General features: G+C 38.7%; 3 protein-coding genes across 3 annotated transcripts; 2 read left to right on the top strand and 1 right to left on the bottom strand.

The window, feature by feature from the left end:
- The first annotated feature begins 3275 nt into the window (after nucleotides 1-3275).
- Nucleotides 3276-9025, top strand: LOC109153028 (protein phosphatase 2C 29). The gene is made up of 4 exons (XM_019300752.1): nucleotides 3276-5390; nucleotides 6848-6961; nucleotides 7303-7567; nucleotides 8244-9025. Exons 1-4 carry the CDS (start codon nucleotides 3534-3536, stop codon nucleotides 8366-8368), a joined length of 2361 nt encoding a protein of 786 aa, XP_019156297.1. The 5' UTR covers nucleotides 3276-3533; the 3' UTR covers nucleotides 8369-9025.
- A 1227-nt stretch (nucleotides 9026-10252) lies between these two features.
- LOC109153027 (protein phosphatase 2C 29-like) lies at nucleotides 10253-15328 on the top strand. Its single transcript, XM_019300751.1, has 4 exons — nucleotides 10253-12217; nucleotides 13706-13819; nucleotides 13976-14240; nucleotides 14675-15328. Exons 1-4 carry the CDS (start codon nucleotides 10343-10345, stop codon nucleotides 14797-14799), a joined length of 2379 nt encoding a protein of 792 aa, XP_019156296.1. The 5' UTR covers nucleotides 10253-10342; the 3' UTR covers nucleotides 14800-15328.
- Nucleotides 15303-17682, bottom strand: LOC109153029 (pentatricopeptide repeat-containing protein At5g46580, chloroplastic). Its single transcript, XM_019300753.1, has one exon. It carries the CDS (start codon nucleotides 17559-17561, stop codon nucleotides 15408-15410), a length of 2154 nt encoding a protein of 717 aa, XP_019156298.1. The 5' UTR covers nucleotides 17562-17682; the 3' UTR covers nucleotides 15303-15407.
- Between the last annotated feature and the right edge of the window lie 3823 nt (nucleotides 17683-21505).

Genomic DNA, 21505 nt, shown 5'->3' on the forward strand with positions numbered 1-21505 from the left:
ATTTTTCCTAATTTTAGTGGTATGTATTTTCAAACTTGAAATCTCCCGCCACTATACATTTGAACTAATTAAAGATAAGTCCTAAAAATGACTTTTATTTTTTGAATATTAATTATTTAAGTTATTTGATCCAAAGTCAAAGCATCCAAACTTGATAGTATATTTCTACAATTATAGTATCGCGCATAGCTCAACTGGTCAATCAACATAAAATAAGTTGAAAAGTTTTTATTTTTTATTTTTTATTTTTTATTTTTTTATTTTTTATTTTTTTTATCCACTAGTCTCCAAGGCAAAAGCAGCATATCCATTAATTTATCTCATCCATCAATTTTCCGAACGGAAACAACACATCCCGCAATTTGTCTCATCCACCCGTCTCTACGGTAGGTGCTAATCTTTAAGTTTGGAATTCAAACGCATTATTCATACCATTATAGAGCGAGAGTTTACGATACAATGTTTTAAAACAATTCAATGTCATTTTATTTTATTAATTGATAATGAGATTAATTAGTTTACAAAGACTCAATTATTAATTATAATATATTTTTATATTTTATCATAAACTACATGATTGGATACAAATAAAAGTTTATTATCTAAGTTTGATGGCATTGATTAGGTGACCAAACTTAAAAACCAATTAAGAGGTCCAAACCACAATATTCCAACACATGGGTTGACTCGGGGGACTAACTTGAGGAACAAAGATCAATAGAGGCTAGGTCAATATGGGTATTTAGGTCACAAACCTCTCATTCGTGGTATTTAGACAATAAGATATAATATGGAGAAAATTTTTTAAAGCATTATTTTCGATCCCTCAAACTTTATCACATCACATTATATACTACGAAGTATATATATATATATTTTTTATATTTTTTGTATGATACAACTCAATATCTGTTCAATATAATATTATACTAGTTCCACACTCTTACTTGGTACTGGAGCATTATCAATGGTCTTTTTTCTTTTTCTTTTTGAAGTTTTTGCCAGAAAGAAATAGGCCAATCAAGAAAGAATGACAAATAAAAAAAAAAAAACTAAAATTTGAGAGTGGTTGTCAATTTGTGACCATTTAGATACACGACGCATACACAACATACGTCCAGTAAGCACACAATTTTATTTTTTTTTTTAAATCTATATTTTGTAGTAAATTAGTAAATAATTTTTTCTCTATAATATTTCATCCACCTAAAAAAAGCTAAGCAAACACTCACCAAAGATCCACCACACATCATTAATACAAAGCCATTTTTTATTTGGGAGTGACAAATGTGACAACATGTACATCATCTAACATAAAATATCAATTGAACGTCAGCTTTGAACATATTTAAATCAATTCATTGTCTATTTAACAAATAAAAAAACATATAATTCTTTTTTCAACTTATTTTATTTACAACATGTACATCATCTACCATGAAATAAATATTGAATGTAAGCTTTTAACATATTCAAGTCAATTTAATATTATTCATTGTCAATTTAGACAAATTAAAAAAACGTACCCCGGTATTATTCTTTGTTCAACTTATTTTATTTATATTATTTAAAAACACTTATTTTATTTATATAAAAATTACTTAACACCAAATTTATAGGGGTGTACCATATTATGGTCTTTTGCTGGTTATAGTTACAAGGCGAACTTCACCCGTGGTGCACTTTTGAGTAACAGATATGAATTTTTTTGTAAATCAAAATGTAATTTATTAACTTTTTTTCGAATAAGAGTCAAATAGTGTACGCATAACTTGAACTAAATCTAAACTAGGCAACAAAACTTATAATAGATGGGCAATTTATATCGTGGAACAGGGTTCACATAGCATTGTGGACCCTGGATCAAAACGACGTCGTTTGATTTTAAGTTTTAACTGATTCTGTAACTTCCCGTTTCTCATGTTTCAACACAAAATTTTAATTTATTCTATGTACAGAATCGTTACGCTTAATGTACAGAATTGCATAACATGTCATACAGAAACGCATAACACGATATACATACACATATTTTATATTTTACTATGAGATACATACACATGTTTTATATTTTATTTACTCTCAGGTAATACTTTATGTCTTATAGACACATAATTTCATAATACAAGATATAAATTCGTAAAATAAGACAAATAATATGTTTTGTATTATACAATTACTAATCAATTTCAAGTACAAAATTTTTACGCTTAAGGTACAAAATTTCGTAACATAATGTACAGACATACATAACACGATGCACATAAATATGCTTTACAGTAAGAAAAAAACTCTATAACGCAAACTGAAAAACAAATGTATCTGTTAATTAAAGTTCAAAACGACGTCGTATAAGATCAAGTACACGGTATAACGATTGTAGTAGATTGGGTCGCAAATTATGTTGTGCAACCGAATGCACCTTGCAAGGTGCATACGGTTGCAAAACGGCGCCGTTTTGGTTAAAAAAAACGCGCGTTCCACTTAAAGAAGAAATCGGTTCGATTCCCGGCAATAGCATTTTTATATATCCAGAAATTCATAACTATATATCCACAAATTCATAACTATATATCCACAGTGAATGAATGAAGTAAAAATCTACAATGAATGAATGAATGAAGTAAAAATCCACAATGAATGAATGAATGAAGTAAAAATCCACAATGAATGAACTAAATATCCACAATGAATGAACTAAATATCCATAAATTCATAACTATATATCCAGAAATTCATAACTATATATCCATAATTCAGAACTATATATCCACAGTGAATGAATGAACTAAATATCCATAAATTCATAATTATATATCCACAAATTTATAACTATATATCCAGAAATTCATAACTATATATCCACAATAATGCTATTGCCGAGAATCGAACCTGAATTTTTTTTTAAGTGGGACGTGCGTTTTTAGTCAAAACAACATCGTTTTGCATCGTATGCACCATGCGCATGATACATTCGGTTGCACAGTATTGAGATTGGGTGATATTGACTAGAAGTTGGGCTTGACCTTGGGCTTCAAACAAAATAAACAACCAGAGACCCAAACCTACCAGACAAAAACACCCCAAGAAGACAAAAAAGGACACCTCGATTTCCCCTCCCCGTTGACCCTACTTACCACTTTCGTTAAAACCCCCAGACCTATATCCGTCTTTTCATCCAACAGTCACGTGTACTCCTACGTGGATATTTTAACCTGCCACGTCGATCCAAATTTCGATTTTCTCTCTCCCCTCCCCCCATTTTCAAACCCTCTCTCTCTCTACAAAAGAAAAGAACACTGGTCTCCTCTCCCTCTCTCTCTCTTCTTTGCAGTCTTTTTAATTCGCAGGTAAATCTACAATACAAAATTTATATACTCCGGCGCGGCGTTTTCTCTCTCTCTCTCTCTCTAGGAAATCTGTTTCTCTCTCTCTCTCTATATATATCTCTCTCTATATATCTATATATATATTGCAGTGTGAATAGATATAGTTGATTTGGGGGTGGGGGGGATTGAGATGAATCGAATGTGATGGGAGGAGGGTTTTCGCATCTGTTTCCGTGTGTTAACCCGGCGGTGAACCGGGATGAGCCGGAGGTTGTGTTCACCGGCAGCGAGCCACTGGACGAGACACTCGGCCACTCATTCTGCTACGTTCGGTCTTCAGCTCGGTTTGTGTCTCCTCCCCACTCCGATCGGTTTGTTTCGCCTTCGCAGTCGCTCCGGTTCGACGAACCATCTCAGCAGAAGCTCAGACCGGGGGGCGGTCCAATGGAGACCGGTTTCCGGGCCATTTCCGGTGCGTCGGTGAGTGCCAACACCTCCACTCCCAGAACTGTGCTTCAGGTTGATAATTTTTACGACGACGCCACTGGAACTGATGGCGCTACTACTGGAGTGAGGGGTAGCGTTGTCAATGGGTTTGAGAGTACGTCGTCGTTTTGCGCCTTGCCTCTTCAGCCTATTCCTCGCGGTGGCAGCGGCGGAGAGCGGTCGTGCCCGATGGAGAGGGCGTTCTTCATGTCCGGTCCGATCGAGCGAGGAGCCCTATCTGGGCCGCTGGAGCCGCCCACCGGGTCGGATGCCGGTGCGAATAATGTCCCATTCTCGGCGCCGCTGGGAAGTGTTTATGTCAAAAAAAAGAGGAGGAGAGGCATTTCGGGAATTCGAAAGGCCTTGTACAGAAACTTCCCGGAGAAGAAGAGGCCGTGGGTTTTACCGGTTAGGAGCTTCGGTGGCCGCAAGGACGATCCACCTCCATCAAATTGTGGGCGTGAGTCGGAAATGAGCTGTGATAGCAATATTCAGTGGGCTTTAGGGAAAGCCGGTGAAGATCGAGTACATGTGGTTGTATCGGAAGAGCTTGGATGGTTATTTGTAGGTATTTATGATGGATTCAATGGGCCAGATGCCCCTGAATTCCTTATGAGTAATCTGTACAAAGCAATGTACAAAAAACTAGAGGGTTTGTTTTGGGATAGTGAAGAGACTAGTAGGCAGGAAGAAGTAGGTGCAGGTTTAGAAAATGATGTGATTCCAGAGAATTCAGACATCCTAAATACAAACTCATCACTTGAACCTACAGGTGAGGTTGTTAGGGAAGTTGAAGGTGTAAATGGTGTTAACTTTCAGCAGCTTGATAAAGGATCCACAAAGAAGGTGACATTTCGATCGGGTGAGATTGAGGTTAGGAGGAGAAGATTATGGGAGTTTTTGGCAGAGGAGGACCCTGAAGATGGTCTTGATCTCTCGGGTTCAGACAGATTTGCATTTTCAGTAGAGGATGCATTAAGTGTAAACAATGCAGGTTCTGCAGTGAGAAGATCACTGCTGTTGTCAAAATTGAAACAAGGGTTGTTGATTAAACACAGGGAGAGTAAAAAATTGTTTCCATGGAGATTTGGGTTGAAGGGCAAGGAGAAAGTTGGGGTGGAGGAGAATAGAGTTGAAGAGGAAAGGAGTATTGGAAACGGGAGGAGACGCAAAGTGGGTCCAGTGGACCATGAGTTAGTTTTGAGAGCAATGTCAGGGGCTCTTGAAATAACTGAGCTTGCCTACTTGGATATGACGGATAAGCTTCTTGATCGGTATCCAGAGCTTGCGCTGATGGGTTCGTGTTTGTTGGTTGCTTTGATGAGAGATGAAGATGTGTATGTGATGAATGTGGGAGATAGTCGGGCTATAGTAGCAAAGTATGAGCCTGAAGAGGTTACTTCTAGTTCAAATTCAAGGGTACTGGGTAATGATGGGTTGGCTGTGGAAGGTAAAGCTGAAGAGTCAAAAGGTAGCATTCTGGCGGAGGATAAGGCTACAAATGTGGTTCCTGTTCAAGATATGAGGTTGGCCTCATTGCAATTGTCAACTGATCATAGCACAAGCATTGAAGAAGTAAGTTCCTCTTTCCTTCAGTTGGGTTCATTTGGTGTTTTCAGTCCTTTTTTAGCTCTTTAATTACTTCATTTGAAGGTTTCATAATTTGTTCCTTTCCTTTGGACTATGAAATGGAGCCTGATAGTAATTACTTCAGGTCACCTAGATGGCACCCTTGTGGTGTCTTACTGTCTTATTAACCCCAACTGCACACATTAACACTAAATGCTTGGACATTTATGAAGGCTCATTTACCTTCCTTTGATTGACCATCAAAACCATTTGCTAAAGTCGGATAAAAGAAGTATTAAATAGTGATTTCCTGTGGAAATTCCCCTTTAAACATCACTGCTAAAATTTGAAATTGTGGAACACATTGCTGCAGTTAGTTCTGATGTTCTCTTAGCTTTAACTTCAAATATTGAAAAGATACTTGATCAACAACTCTGTGTAAACATCTTCAGATATTCAACGTAGCTGCCTTTGTTCTAATGCGAAAGTTCTGGGCTTGATGAGAAAAAGTCACTGCTTTTATTCTAACTAATTTTATCAAGGCTCTGGATGGTGGAGTTTTAACCAAGGAACTAGGCAATAGTCTTGTGTGCCAAAGTTGTCTGGTGGGCATATGTTATGGTGTTAAATGGTTTAATATCTGCCTTGTGTAGTATCCTATACGGCTATACCCCTATCATTCCATACCTCAACTACTTTGCTGCCTCAGTGATCTCAGTGTGTGGAACCCACTGAGAAAGCTAGTTGTGGCTTATCACATATATAGGAATGTTAACCCAGAGAGCCTCCTTTGATCTTCAAAGACCTGCCAATTTAGCAAATTAGCATATGATCACATGCTGTTTTATTAGGCACGGATTCTGCAAAGGAAATTCTTTATCCTCATTTTCATAGAATTGTAGAAATTCTAGCTTCAGATTCTACTAACATGTTCAAGGAAAATGCTTGTCATTTTTGCTAGTCTACTAGTCTAGCAATGCGAAATTTTCATTATCTTGATATTGTCCATGCGTAGTTTGAGTTATGGCTGTAATCCTTTATTTGTTTCTTTTGATAAGTTATTTCATACTAAAAAAAAAAAAAGATGAACTGAGACACTGCAAATAGAGCTACTCCATATTAACTTTTTAATTGTTGCATATAAATTATGAAAATGCGCATTGATATCTTCAATACAGTGACATGAGCTTAAAATGCCAGTCAAACTTTGATTACTGTTGAGGATATTTCTGGACTGTCCAGTTGCCTCCGTTTTTTTGTGGCTTGGTGAAGGAGATTTCTTGTGAATGTCATTGATATTTCTTGGTTTACTTTTTTGAAATTAAAGTGTGATACATGTATTACATTATGGTGTTATTACAAATTGTTTAAGAATAATTGTTAATTTTAGCTGTATTATTTGCATCTTATGCTTGGTCATTGTTTTTTCATATTCTAAATTCCTTTCCTCTAACCTTCCACAGGAGGTTATCAGAATCAAGAATGAGCATCCTGATGACAGTAACTGTATTGTCAATGATAGAGTCAAAGGTCGCCTAAAGGTCACCCGTGCATTTGGGGCAGGCTTCCTGAAACAGGTTTGTTATTTACTTTCTAGGATTTGTGTCAGAGAAAAAACCGTTACAAACCCCTCTTTCAGGAAAGAGTTGGCAAAACTGCTTTATGAGACTAAGCGCATTTCAATATGTTACAATATTATACTCCTTGTGCTGTAATTCAGTAATTTAAATGTTGTATCCCACACTAGCAGGTGCTTGCTCCTCTAGCCTAAAAAATTGAGCTTTCTGCCCGCACATGTGTAACATTGTATTGTGTGTCTAACTTGGTTTTTCACTAGTAAACTTATCTATTATTTGCATCTTTGAGAACTTGTATGAAAGATGATTGCTTATATAACGTTTTGACATCCTTGTTGCAGCGTAAGTTGAATGATGCATTATTGGAAATGTTTCGCAATGAATATATTGGCAACACACCTTATATATCTTGTACGCCTTCTTTACGTCACCATAGACTATGTCCTGGAGATCAATTTTTGGTGCTCTCCTCTGATGGCTTATACCAATACTTGAGCAATGAGGAAGTTGTTTCCCATGTTGCAAATTTTATGGAGAAATTTCCTGATGGAGATCCTGCACAGCACCTGATTGAGGAGCTTTTGCTTCGTGCAGCCAAGAAAGCTGGTAATATTTCACTTGATTTTCTTCAATTTTTGTCTTTATTTGTGTTGAGGATAGCGTTTAGCTTGTTTTGGAATTTTCAACTTTATTAGACTGTTACATCTCATTAGTTGTTTAGAGGATTTTATAGCTGCTAGACAATAGTACACAAACACTTGCACATACAATTTATGGTATTTTATTTTTAGAAAAAAAGTCGGATAGTTTCTTTCCAGTGGCTTTGCCTTCCCTGTGGAGGGAAATCTGAAACCTGTGTCCATAGTATAATGCCATCAATTTCATGCTCTTATCAGTTTTTTTTCAGAATCATGTATCAGCAGTTGTGCACTTTACTGCTGTTTGCAGTTGTCATGACTTAGTGAGAACATAGCTTTGGTTTGGTTGATGCACTTTATTAGGACCTTTTCTTAATTAATTGACAATTGTGTCTAAACAAAGTCACTTCAATTCTACTGTTCTTTTTTCAACTTTTGTGTATCATGCTTGTTTCATTGAACAATGGGTTTTATTTCCCCAATCATTTTATAAAGGGTATACTGTTATCTGTGTGGAGATGAATAGGTTTAACCATAAAAAACATAAAAGTTTCATGGTTATTTGATACTGGGGACCATTTAGCATTCCACGGATGGACATTAAATTTTTAACTCAAAACCTGCTGGATTTATTGTGTCTGCAGGAATGGATTTACATGAATTGCTCGACATTCCAACAGGGGACCGAAGGAAGTACCATGACGATGTCACTGTTATGGTAATATCACTCGAAGGAAGAATTTGGAAATCATCGGGAAAATACCTTTGAACTCCTCCAACAGCACAAATCTCTGCAGCAATTGATTTGCTCCTTGCAAGCTGAACCTGCTGCAGTTTGAGGTTTCTGGGAACATTATATGAAATTCGATAACGATCTGGCTTCATGTCTCAACAAGGACTGTTTTAAAGTCCCGCCTTGAGCAAAGCACCTTTGTGGGGAAGCCCGTAATGCAGATGGCGAAACAACCGAGGTGCCAGATTGAAATCGACTCATATTGAGAATCGGTTTCTGGATGACGGTATAAATTTTGTAGCTGGGACTATCCTATCCTGGATGTGCTCTTAGACAAGAAAACTGACTCTCCTTTTTCTCTTCTTCCTTTCTAGATTTTGCATAGGCATAGGATCTTTTTTTCATTCATTTGTATTTTGTTCTTTTAATTAGGGCAAGAGAAGTGGTTGTAAGCAAGATTGGGGGGAGGAGGGGGTGTGGCTTAGTTACAGAGCTCTACACTAGACTCCATTTTCACAGGAGAAAGCTATTGAAACCCATGTGTAAAAATTGTTGTTACAACTGGGAAGCAGAAAAAGAAGCACCAATTTCCCAAATGGTCTCTCTGGCATCAACACATACTTGTGCTTTACCCTTTCTGTATACAGAATGCTATATATGGTTCTAAATTCTAATGCAATCATTCCATTAAAATTGTGTTTTTGTTTACAACTTTCAACATATAATAAAAGTGTTTGAGACCCTGCTAGTTGTATTAAATTAGTTTGAAATGCGTCCGGTGGGATTTAACTCAATGGTTTAAAGGTTATTCTGAAAGTTGGATTTAACTCAATGGTTTAAAGGTTATTCTGAAAGTTTTGCTCCAGTGAGACAGGTCAACTATGTATAATTTAGACTGATTTACTTCATCATGGTCGGCTCAAAATACACTTTAACGTATCAATTGCAACCTTATTTATAAATCAAAGATATCATAATTGAAAAAATCGCTAGGCGCTTTTCGAACGTTCGGACAGTGTGTTAGAGTTTGCACAATTTATAGTTATTTTGTTTAAAACGATATCATCGGCTCAAAATACACTTTAACGTACCAATTGCAACCTTATTTATACATCAAAAATATCATAATTGAAAAAATCGCTAGGCGCTCCTCAAACGTTCGGACGGTGTATTAGAGTTCGCACAATTTAGAGTTATTTTGTTTAAAACGATATCATCGGCTCAAAATATACTTTAAAGTATCAATTGCAACCTTATTTATAAGTCAAAGATATCATAATTGAAAAAATCACTAGGCACTCCTCGAACGTTTGGACAGTGTATTAGAGTTCGCACAATTTAAAGTTATTTTATTTAAAACGATATCATTTTAAGTGAAATAACCTATTATAATGACACTGAAAAATGTACATCTCAGTCCGATAAACTTCACCCATATAACCAAGTAAGCTGTCTCGGATTATTACTTTACCCGATGTTATCTCTAGTATGGAGAGATTTTGACCTGAAGTTGGGCTTGACCTTGGGCTTCAAAACAAAAACAGAAAACCAGAGACCCAAACCTACCGGACAAAAACACCCCAAGAAGACAAAAAAGCACACCTCGATTTTCCCTCCCCGTTGACCCTACTTAACACTTTCGCTTCAAAACCCCCCCAGATTCCCAGACCCATAACCGTCTTTTCGTCCGCAGTCACGTGTGTTCCTACGTGGAAATTGTAACCTGCCACGTCACTCCAAAATTTCAATTTTCTCTCTCTCCCCATTTTCAAACTCACTTTCTCTCTCTACAACACTGGTCTCCCCTCTCTCTCTCTTCATTGCAGTCTTTTTTAGTTCGCAGGTAAATCTAAATACAAAATATATATATATATATACTCCGGCGCGGTGCTCTCTCTCTCTAAGAAATCTGTTTCTCTCTCTCTATATATACAAGAATATATACTGCAGTGTGTGTGTGTATATATAGTTGATTTGGGGGGTGGGGGGGATTGAGATGAATCGAATGTGATGGGAGGAGGGTTTTCGCATCTGTTTCCGTGTGTTAACCCGGCGGCGAACCGGGATGAGCCGGAGGTTGTATTCACCGCCGGCGAGCCACTGGACGAGACGCTCGGCCACTCATTCTGCTACGTTCGGTCTTCAGCTCGGTTTGTGTCGCCTCCCCACTCCGATCGGTTTGTTTCGCCTTCGCAGTCGCTCCGGTTCGACGAGCCAGGTCAGCAGAAATCCAGACCGGGCGGCGGTCCAATGGAGACCGGTTTTCGCGCCATTTCCGGTGCGTCGGTGAGTGCCAACACCTCCACTCCCAGAACTGTGCTTCAGGTTGATGATTTTTGCGACGATGCCGCCGGTATTGACGGTAGCGCTTTGGGTTTTAGTGGCGCTACTGGAGTGAGGGGCAGTGTTGTGAATGGGTTTGAGAGTACGTCGTCGTTTTGCGCCTTGCCTCTCCAGCCTATTCCTCGCGGCGGCGGAGAACGGTCGGGTCCGATGGAGAGAGCATTCTTCATGTCAGGACCGATCGAGCGGGGAGCCCTATCTGGGCCGCTGGACGGGCCCACCGGGTCGGACGCCGCCGCTGGAAATAGTGTTCCATTTTCGGCGCCGCTGGGAGGTGTTTATGTCAAAAAGAAGAGGAGGAGGGGCATTTCGGGAATTCGAAAGGCCCTGTACCGGAACTTCCCGGAGAAGAAAAGGCCGTGGGTGTTACCGGTTAGGCATTTCGGTAGCCATAAGGATGCCCCGCCACCTTCAAACTGCGGGCGCGAATCGGAAATGAGCTGTGATAGCAACATTCAATGGGCTTTAGGAAAAGCCGGTGAAGATCGAGTACATGTGGTTGTATCAGAAGAGCATGGATGGCTATTTGTCGGAATTTATGATGGATTCAATGGGCCAGACGCCCCTGAATTCCTTATGAGTAATCTGTACAAAGCAATGTATAAAAAACTAGAGGGTTTGTTTTGGGATAGTGAAGAGACTAGTAGGCAAGAAGAAGTAGGTGAAAGTGTAGAAAATGATGTGATTGCAGAGAATTCAGGCATCCAAAATACAAATTCATCACATGAAGCAACAGATGGGGAGGTTAGGGAAGTTGAAGGTGTAAATGGTGGTAACTTTCAGCAGCTTGATAGAGGATCCACAAAGAAGGTGACATTTTGTTCGGGGGAGATTGAGGTTAGGAGGAGGAGAAGATTATGGGAGTATTTGGCAGAAGACGATCCGGAAGATGGTCTTGATCTTTCAGGTTCAGATAGATTTGCATTTTCTGTAGAGGATGCCTTAAGTGTGAACAATGCAGGTCCTGCAGTGAGAAGATCACTGCTGTTGTCAAAATTGAAACAAGGATTGTTGAGTAAACACAGGGAGAGTAGGAGATTGTTTCCATGGAGATTTGGGTTGAAAGGTAAGGAGAAAGTTGAGGTGGAGGAGAATAGAGTGGAAGAGGAAAGGACTATTGGAAACGGGAGTAGACGCAAAGTGGGTCCAGTAGACCATGAGTTAGTTCTGAGAGCAATGTCAGGGGCTCTTGAAATAACTGAGCTTGCTTACTTGGATATGACGGATAAGCTTCTTGATCGATGTCCAGAGCTTGCGCTGATGGGTTCGTGTTTGTTGGTTGCTTTGATGCGAGATGAAGATGTTTATGTGATGAATGTGGGAGATAGTCGAGCTATAGTAGCAAAGTATGAGCCTGAAGAGGTTACTTCTAGTTCAAATGCAACGGTTCTAGGTAATGATGGGTTAGCTGTGGCCGGTATAGCTGAAGAGTTGAAAGGTTGCATTCAGGTTGATGATAAGGTGTCAAATGTGGTACCTGTTCACGATAGGAGGTTGACTGCATTGCAATTGTCCACTGATCATAGCACAAGCATTGAAGAAGTAAGTTCCTCTTTCCTTCAGTTGGGTTCTGCTGGTGTTTTCAGTCTCTTTGTTGCTATTTAATTACTTCATTTGAAGATTTTCTTATTTGTTCCTTTCCTTTGGAGTATGAAATGGAGCCTTATGGTAACTATTTCTTTGCCCTTATTACTCCTTCAATGGAACATCCAAAACATTTGCTAAATGCGGGATAAAAGAAGTATTAAACTGTGATTTTGTGGAATTTTCCCTTTGAAGATCACTGCTAAAATTTGAAATTGTAGAATGCATTGATTTAGTTCTGATGTTCTCTAAGCGGGTTTCTTTTGAACACATTGTAAATCAGTGTAAATATCTTTAAAATTTGAATGTAGCTGCCTTTGTTCTAAAGCCAAAGTTCAGGGTTTGATGAGAACAGCCCACTGCTTTTATGCTTAACTAATTTAATTGTGGCTCTAGATGGTGAAGTGTTCACCAAGAAGCTGTAAGCTTGACATTTGTTTTGTGCATCTAAATTATCTGGTTTTTTATCCAAAATAACATTTTGGGCATATGTTATGGTATTAAATGGTTTAATATCTGCCTTGTGTAATGTCCTATCATTCCATACCTCAACTAGTTTGCTGCCACAGTGATCGCAATGCGTGGAACTCACAGAGAAATCTGGTTGTGGCTTTTCACAGATATAGGAAAGTTAAACCAGAGAGATTTATTGATCTTTAAAAACCAGCCAATTTAGCATAAGATCAAATGCTGTCTTATTAGTGTACATCATTTTAAGCAGCCATTCTTTATCTTCCTAAGATATTGTGATTTTCATTTTATTTCAAAGAAACTAGCTACAATAGACATGGATTCTGAAAATTAATTATCCTCATTTTCATAGATTTGTAGAAATTCCAGCTTCAGAATCTACTTACATGTTCAAGGAAAATGCTTGTCATTTCTGCTAGTCAATCAATGCTGCATTTTCATTATCTTGATAATGTACATGTGTAGTTTGAGTTATTACTGTAATCCTTTATTCATCTCTTTTGATAAGTTATTTCATTCACAAAAAAGATGTACTGAGCCAGTGCAAACAGAAGAGAACTACTCCATATTAACTTTTCAATAGTTGCATATACATGATGAAAATGTGCATTGATATCTTCAATATAGTACCGACTACGATAAGCTTAAAATGTCAGTCAATCTTCTTCGATTACTGTTGAAGATATTTATCTACTGTCAAGTTGCATCTGTTTTTATGAAGTAAACAGTGCTGCTTTTAAGGAAGGTCTTTGTGTCTGGGTGAGGGAGATTATTTGTGACTTTGTGAATATCATTGATATTTTGTGGTTTTACTTTTCCAAAATTGAGCTTTGATACACGTACTACATTATTGTATGATTACAAATTGTTTGAGAATGATTGTTAATTTTTGTGTGTATTATTTGCATCTCATGCATGGTTATTGCTTATTTGCTTATTCATATTCTAAATTCCTTTCCTCTAACGTTTCTACAGGAAGTTATCAGAATCAAGAATGAGCATCCAGATGACAGTAACTGTATTGTGAATGATAGAGTCAAAGGACGCCTAAAGGTCACCCGTGCATTTGGGGCAGGCTTCCTGAAACAGGTTTGCTATTTACTTTCTAGGTTGAGCTTTGGTTTTTCCCTTGTAAACTTAGCTATTATTTGCATCTTTGAGAACGTTGTGTGATAATTCTTTAGATCCATGTATGAAAGGTGATTGCTTATTTGCTTATATAATGTTTTGGCATTCTTGCTGCAGCGTAAGTTGAATGACGCATTATTGGAAATGTTTCGCAATGAGTATATTGGCAACACGCCTTACATATCTTGTACACCTTCTTTACGTCACCATAGACTCTGTCCTGGAGATCAATTTTTGGTGCTCTCCTCTGATGGCTTATATCAATACTTCAGCAATGAGGAGGTTGTTTCCCATGTTGAGAATTTCATGGAGAAATTTCCCGATGGAGATCCTGCACAGCACCTGATTGAGGAGCTTTTGTTCCGCGCAGCCAAGAAAGCTGGTAATATTTCACTTGTTTCATTGAACAATGGTTTTTATTTCCCCGCTCATTTTATTAGATGTTGCAAATAATTGCATAAAAGGGTACATACACAGTTGTCTATGTGGAGTCGAATTGGTTTAACCATCAAAAAACATAAAATTCCATGGTTATCCTGATACCATTTAGTATTCCGACCAACATAGTTGGCGTGGTGGTTCAGCACCTCGTCCCTTAAGCATGAGGTTGGGGTTCGATCCCCACGGCCAGTCCCCTACCACTTAATGTGCTAACCGTTGGGACGGAGGATTAGTTCTCTGGCTTTCGGCTGGAGGGATACCTTTGGGCAACCAAAAATTTTTTAGTATTCCACGGGTGGAGAAATTAAACTTTTGCACAAAGGAATGCCATGATTCAAGACCTTCTGATTTGAGCTGGGTTTATTGTGTTTGCAGGAATGGATTTACATGAATTGCTCGACATCCCAACAGGAGACCGAAGGAAGTACCATGACGATGTAACTGTTATGGTAATATCACTTGAAGGAAGAATTTGGAAATCATCAGGAAAATACCTTTGAATTCTTCCAACAGAAGAAATCCAATCCCTGCAGGCTGCAGCAATCGCTGCAGGTTGATATTCAGGAATCGGGTCAAAACACAGTGAAATTCAATCGCGATCTGGTTTCACATCTCAACAAGGATTGTTTTAAGTCCTACCCTTGAGCAAGCTAAAGCATGCAATGCCAGACTGAAACCAAGGCTTATTGAGAACCGGTTTTTGGATGAGGGTATAAATTTTGTAGCTGGGACTATCCTATCCTGGATGTGCTCTTAGACAAGAAAACTGACTCTTCTTTTCCTCTTCCTTTCTAGATTTTCCATAGGCATAGCATCTTTTTTTCATTCATTTGTATTTTGTTCTTTTCCTCTTTTGCTTAGGGCAAGAGAAGTGCTTGTAATCAGATTGGGGGGTGATGGGGTTTGGCTTAGTTACAGTCTTACAGAGCTCTATACTAGACTCCATTTTCAGAGGAGAAAAAACTATTGAAACCCATTGTAAAAATTCTTGTTACAACTGGGAGAGTGAAAAGAAGCACCAATTTTCTGAAATTTCTTATAAAGTTTAGACTTACATATATATATTCAGAATGAAATAAGCATATAGTGGTGGGAATACCAGATACTGTTACACTGATGCTATTGCAGCATCCAAAGAGTGTGCCTTTGATTGAATCCAAGACACTAAATCTTCTTGAGTCGCAACGAAAAATCCAGCTTTCTCTTCACTCTCCTTGAAAGGGGCTTCGAACTTTTCCAGGTGCGAAGCGAATGAATTAGCCAAGCCTTGGGAGAACCTGTGGGTTCCTGCGCCAGTGTAAGCTGTGAAGAGTTGAGGCAATGGCTCCTGGCGCTGCACGATTTTGGCGAGAGTCGCCATCCATTCCTCGAATGCAGTTCGAGCGGCACCCACCGAGAGTGACCGGACGTTCAAACGCCACTCCTGGGACGTCTTGCTATGTAAACCAGGGTACAGTCCATACACGGTCCCGATATAGAGCAGCTCGTGAGCTCGGTTCTGCAGGTTTCTGTTCCTACATATATCGATCAGGCAGTTGCAGAAAGGTCTTCGGGATTCCGGAGAGGTATTGCTGAGAATCACTCTGATCTCTTCTTTCACAGCCTCGAAGCTTGTGCTCTCTTCACCCAGCATCCTCACAATGGCAACCAATCTCGGGTTCGCTCTCTCTAGACAACCAACAACCTTCTCGGCATCCTTGCCTTCGCAATACGACACAACGGATAGCAGACACCCACAGAGCCTGTCGTCGGGTTTGATCCCTCTCTCCATCGAGGCTTCAAACACCGTAACTAAATCATCAATTCTATTTCCTTTACCCAAGCATTGGATCAAACAAGTGCACCCCATCACATTAAGCTCAACCCCTTCCTCCGACATTTCCTTGTACAAACTCACAGCCTTCTCCACACCTCCCCCACTCGCATATATATTTATCATGGCCGTATAGCTCCAACTATCCGGTTTACAACTCCTCGACTCCTTCATATCACCAAACAACCTCTCGGCCTCCTCCTCCAACCCGATATCAGCACACATACTCAACAATGTATTATACAAATAGAAGTCCATAGGCCACCCCTTCGATTTCATTCTCTCCCAAAGCTCCAACGCATCTCTAGCCCACCTCGCCTTCCCATAAATCTTGATCAAGCACGTTAGCGTCTTCTCATTCGGAGTAAGCCCATACTCCAACATCTCCTCGAACAAACTCCTAGCCAAGCCGGGCTTCCCGGCCTTCCCCAAAGCTTCGAACAACGTATTGTACACAACCAAATTTGGCTGAACACCAAGATTCTTCATTTCCTGCAACACAAACCTAATGCCATCGTAATCAGCTACCGAGCCAAACATTCTAGCCAGCATAGAGAAAGCCACAGCGTCGGGGGTCCAACCGCTAGCCCTCCCTCTCTCGTACAACGATATCGCATCCTCGACTTTCCCCAACTGAGCATACACATCAAGAACAGCAGAGTAAGTCACCTCATCAGGGATCAACCCAGTCTTGTACATTCTCTCAAACCACTCCAAAGCTTTATCGAAAAGCCCACACCTTTTTGCACAGGTGATGATAGTGGAATAGGTTATATTATCAAGCTCAACCCCATTCTCCACCATCTCAAAAGCAAGCCTCTCTATATGCTCAAACTGCCTCCCATACCTCAAAGACTTCATGGCAACATTATAGAATATAGTCTCCAGTGGGAACAAATCCTTGGCCCTGATCCAATTCAAGAAAAGCAGAGATTTTTGCCAATCCCTCAGGCCATTGAGCACCAACAAAGCATTCTCTTTAGTGGGTGACTCTGGGATTTCCTCAAGAACAGCCATGAAACCTTCCTCATCAAAATAACCCTCATTCAATCTCCTAGCAAACCGCTTCAGGTCCCTAATCTGAGGGTTGTAGGAGTAAGAAGAACGCTTCTGGCGCTGCAGGGAGAGAACAGAAGGTCTGGGTCGGGCCGGGTTGACCCAAGTGGACTGCGGTTTGGATAAGAGCGGGGTCTGGCTTGGCTGGTCAGCAAGAACGGTTGTGGATAAAGGCTTGAGCTGTTCAGACAAAGAAGGGCCATTTCCGTTTCGACGATTCTCAGGCTTTTCTGCTGTTCTTGGAGGGGATTTTGATGAATTATTGCAATAAATGTTCAGCCTTTTTCTGGGTAATGTTAACGATGGAGAATTGAAGATATATGAGTGCTTTGTTTCTGAGGAACATGGATAGCTGAAATGGATATCAAGAGCTGTGGAGAGCTTTGCAGCCATGGAGAATGGAGAAAAAGAGAGCTTGAGAGTTTAGCTCATGGCAATGGCCATCCGTGAAGTTTTGTAGATATTTTGGGACCTTATCTTCATATCAATACATTGTTTCACACAAACCCTAAACCCCAAAAAATCCAAATTTTTAGGGGGCAAATGTTAAAAGTTTGAAAGTAAAAGGGGGAAAACTACATAAAAAGTAAAATTTTAAAAAGAGTTAATAACCAAAATGGTCCCTCGACCATGTTGTAATTACCAATTTAGTCCTCAACTACTATTTTTATCCAATTAGGTCCTCAACTATGTAATTTTTACCTAATTTAGTCATCCGTTAACTTATCTGTTAGTTGATGGTTAAAATTAAGAGCAAAAATGTAATTTCAGAAGCTTTCTCCATCTCCCATCTAAATGTAATTGCATAAGCTCTTGAACTTCTCCTTCAACACCGTTCCTCCTCCTTTTAGTTTTAGGCTGGAAACAATCACTGCCCAGGTCTTCCAAGCCCTCGAAGAAGTCGTCGTCGAGGCCCAAGCTATCGATTGCCATGTTGGACACGCCGAATTCGTCGTCATCGTCCTCAAACATATCCTCTCTCTCGTCCCTGCTACTTTCTTGTTTTTCCGGTGCCGGAGAAGTCAGCGGCGGCGAGGCGCCGGACTTCATGGTATCCCCGGAGGCCGTTTCCAGTTGGTGGGCCGCCAGCTTTTGGTGAGTGCTGCCTGCGAGCAAGTTTTGGTGGGTAGGCATAGGGTGGTTGTACTATGCTGTGTAGGATTACCAAATCTGACTCTAGAGATGCGTTTGGGGTGAGGATGAACACTGGTTCTAGTAAAAAAAACAAGAAAGAAGAAGAAAAAGAAAGCTCAGGGGGAAAAGAAGAGAGCCGGTGGTGGTGGGAATTAGCTTGCCTTCGTCTCTCTTGTTCCAGTGATGTGCTTCACCGGATTTTTCCGTTAGTTTGCTCAGTTATTTTTTTGTGTTTTAAATTTTTTGTCCTCTAGTCTCCAGGTTGTTTCTTCGGGTGAATGATTGTCCCCAGGTGGTTTCTGGTGATGTGTTCCTTAGTCCCCAGGTTGTTTCTTCGGGTCAATGATTGTCGCAGCGGGAGAAATGTGTGGTTTGAGGATTTGGTGCGAGGGAGACAGATCTGGTAATCCTCCGAGAACATAGAGGGAGACAAGTCTTGCCTTGGCTGAAAGCTGCTACGCAGAGGAGCAGCGGCGACGGTGGCGGTAGCGGTGGCTGCGGACGAGGAGGCAGCAGCGACGGCTGAGCAGCCTCTAACCACCTTCCACTCTTTTGCACAGTTAGATGAGAGATGGAGAAATCTTATGAAATTACATTTTTGTCCTTAATTTTAACCATCAACTAACAGATAAGTTAACGGAGGACTAAATTAGGTAAAGATTACATAGTTGAGGACCTAATTGGGTAAGAATGATAGTCGATGACTAAATTGGTAATAACGGCATAGTCGAAGGACCATTTTGGTTATTAACTCTTTTAAAAAATTCAAATATTGTTTTTCTTTAAATTAAGATTAGTTTTTTTTTTTAATGTTACTGGCCCTATTACATAGAAACACAAAGAACCAGAGGCTTGAACTCATAACCTTTCAAATGGAAGTCCAACCCGGGTACCATTAGACCACATAGATAGTTTTCATATTACAACATTACGTATAACGTTATCATGCAATATTTATAAAAAATGCTCTTGTTTTAACGTTCTTCTGAGGATCAATATCTCCGGAAGCGTAGTACGAAGAAATCTAAACATGGTGACGAGAATCCAATGTCCTTAGCAATGGATGTCGTCGAGGAGGCTGAGGAGGCAAGGTCAGACGGCTTTGCTAAGGAGACCTTGATGGATACGGTGGAGGTGGCAAATCCGATGGGATTGGTGTGGACCATGGTCTACACAATTGTATTTTATGAGTTAAAATAATGTATTTTATGTGTTTTGGACCGTGGTCCACACAGCTTCGCAATAATAATTGCCGCCACCCTCCAAAAGAAAATATATCAACTCTATTATATGAGTATTTTGCCTAAGTAATTTAGAATTGTACACATGAAACTGCAAAATCCATTCTGGAAATTTGACTAATTTATTTCTGTTAACATTCACATTAATTGGGCCAGGCTTAAATAAGCAAAAAGGATAGGTAAAGCTATTGGGCAAAGGTATGGCCCAAAATAACCTAAATGGGCTGTTTCAGCAATACGGCCCAAATATGCGAAGATACAATATATTCCTTTTTTTTTTTTAAACGATACAATATATTCTAGGAATAAGGTTCAAATTGACTATTGAATGTAACCTGAAAATGCAATTAGGTCATTGAACGAAAAAAGTGCAATTAGGCCACTGAACACTCCAAAAATGTGCAATTTCACCTGATAGCAGGTTACCCTCAATTTTAGCAGGTTATCTGCTTACGTGGCAGCTGAGTTGGCATTTTTAATAAATTTTAATTAATTTTTAATAAATTTTAATAATAACTTTTTATTAAAATTTTTTTTTTAAAAATAAAAACGATTTTATTTTATTTTTTATTTAATTTTTTCCAATTTTTTATAAAATTTATTATTAAAATTAATTATTAAAAATTATTTAAAAATTATTAAAAATGCCAACTAAGCTGCCACGTAAGCAGGTAACCTGCTAAAATTGATGGTAACCTACTATCCGGTAAAATTGCATACGTTTGGAGAGTTCAGTGGCCTAATTGCACATTTTTTGAGTGTTCAATGGCCTAATTGCACTTTTTTTTTTTTTTTTTTTTCGTTCAGTGACCTAATTGCATTTTCAAGTTACGTTCAGTGGCCAATTTGAACCTTATTCCTATATTCTAATAAGAACAAAATCCTAAACACGCGCAGATATTGATTTCAACATGACAACGTGAGCAAAAATGTTAGTCAAAATTAAGATAATCATGATTAAGACTTAATAAAAAGGAAAAAAAAAAAGTTAACCAAAGTTATCTCTCCGGGTGTGATTTTCGCACTATTACATAAACGATTGGTCCCTCACATCCTGACCCGACAGAACATTTAGAAGAATGTAAATCATAGTAATTCAATAACTCAACAGATATATCTAAATATCAATACACACAAGAGAAACATTTCTACTTTTTTAAAAATTTAACATATAGATTGGTCATATACTCATATTTTGTCTATTCCAAATATTATAAATTTATAATCCTAATAATAACAAAAATCGAAACATTTCTACTTTTTTAAAAATTCAATGAAGACCTCCTTAAAATTCACAAATCATGTTTGACCCAAAGGTAAAAATATAAAAATTATTTATAAAAAAAAATATATAATTACGCTGCCGACAGCCGGCAGACACACTAAGACCCACTCGACGGATCCATCTGGAGGCTGCAACAAACATTCCGATGAGATTAACATTAATTAATGATTTAATTCCAATACAAAATTAAAGCATAATCACATGTTAATAAGCTGATGTTTTATGAATCTGGAATCTTAATTATTGCTAATTAGAACGTAATCTTGGAAGATTATGTCATAGTGCAGAGACGACAGTTGTGTTTCGCATTCTCTTTTTGTCTCATGCTCTTATGTCTTATCTCTTCCCATTTCCCACTTAATTCACACTCGTACACAAAGGTGGAAAAAATAGGGTTTTTATTTAGGGTTTTTCCGAAATGAGTTTTTAAATAGTACTCCTTCCGTCTCATTTTATGTATTTGATTCGGTTAATGAAATTTGACTGGAGTTATTTTAAATGCAGTTTTTCATAATATTAAGTTTATTAGTATATAATGATATTTATATATTTAGAAACTATATTAAAAGCACTATTGGACATAAAAATTCAGATTCAAAAATAAGTAAAAAAAAGTTACTAAAGAAAATAAACAAAGAAGAAAAAGTTTGTTTGACCAATGAATAGTAAATATGACA

The sequence above is a fragment of the Ipomoea nil genome, unplaced genomic scaffold (genome assembly GCF_001879475.1).
Source record: "Ipomoea nil cultivar Tokyo-kokei standard unplaced genomic scaffold, Asagao_1.1 scaffold2480, whole genome shotgun sequence".
Lineage (NCBI taxonomy): Eukaryota > Viridiplantae > Streptophyta > Magnoliopsida > Solanales > Convolvulaceae > Ipomoea > Ipomoea nil.

What these genes read in the sequence shown, in the direction of transcription:
- LOC109153028 (XM_019300752.1), top strand. Translation starts at nt 3,534, where the DNA reads ATGGGAGGAGGGTTTTCGCATCTGTTTCCGTGTGTTAACCCGGCGGTG. An exon ending in GGGCAGGCTTCCTGAAACAG is followed by an intron (nt 6,962 to 7,302) that starts GTTTGTTATTTA and finishes TCCTTGTTGCAG; the next exon opens with CGTAAGTTGAATGATGCATT. An exon ending in TCGTGCAGCCAAGAAAGCTG is followed by an intron (nt 7,568 to 8,243) that starts GTAATATTTCAC and finishes TTGTGTCTGCAG; the next exon opens with GAATGGATTTACATGAATTG.
- LOC109153027 (XM_019300751.1), top strand. Translation starts at nt 10,343, where the DNA reads ATGGGAGGAGGGTTTTCGCATCTGTTTCCGTGTGTTAACCCGGCGGCG. An exon ending in GGGCAGGCTTCCTGAAACAG is followed by an intron (nt 13,820 to 13,975) that starts GTTTGCTATTTA and finishes TTCTTGCTGCAG; the next exon opens with CGTAAGTTGAATGACGCATT. An exon ending in CCGCGCAGCCAAGAAAGCTG is followed by an intron (nt 14,241 to 14,674) that starts GTAATATTTCAC and finishes TTGTGTTTGCAG; the next exon opens with GAATGGATTTACATGAATTG.
- LOC109153029 (XM_019300753.1), bottom strand. Translation starts at nt 17,561, where the DNA reads ATGGCTGCAAAGCTCTCCACAGCTCTTGATATCCATTTCAGCTATCCA.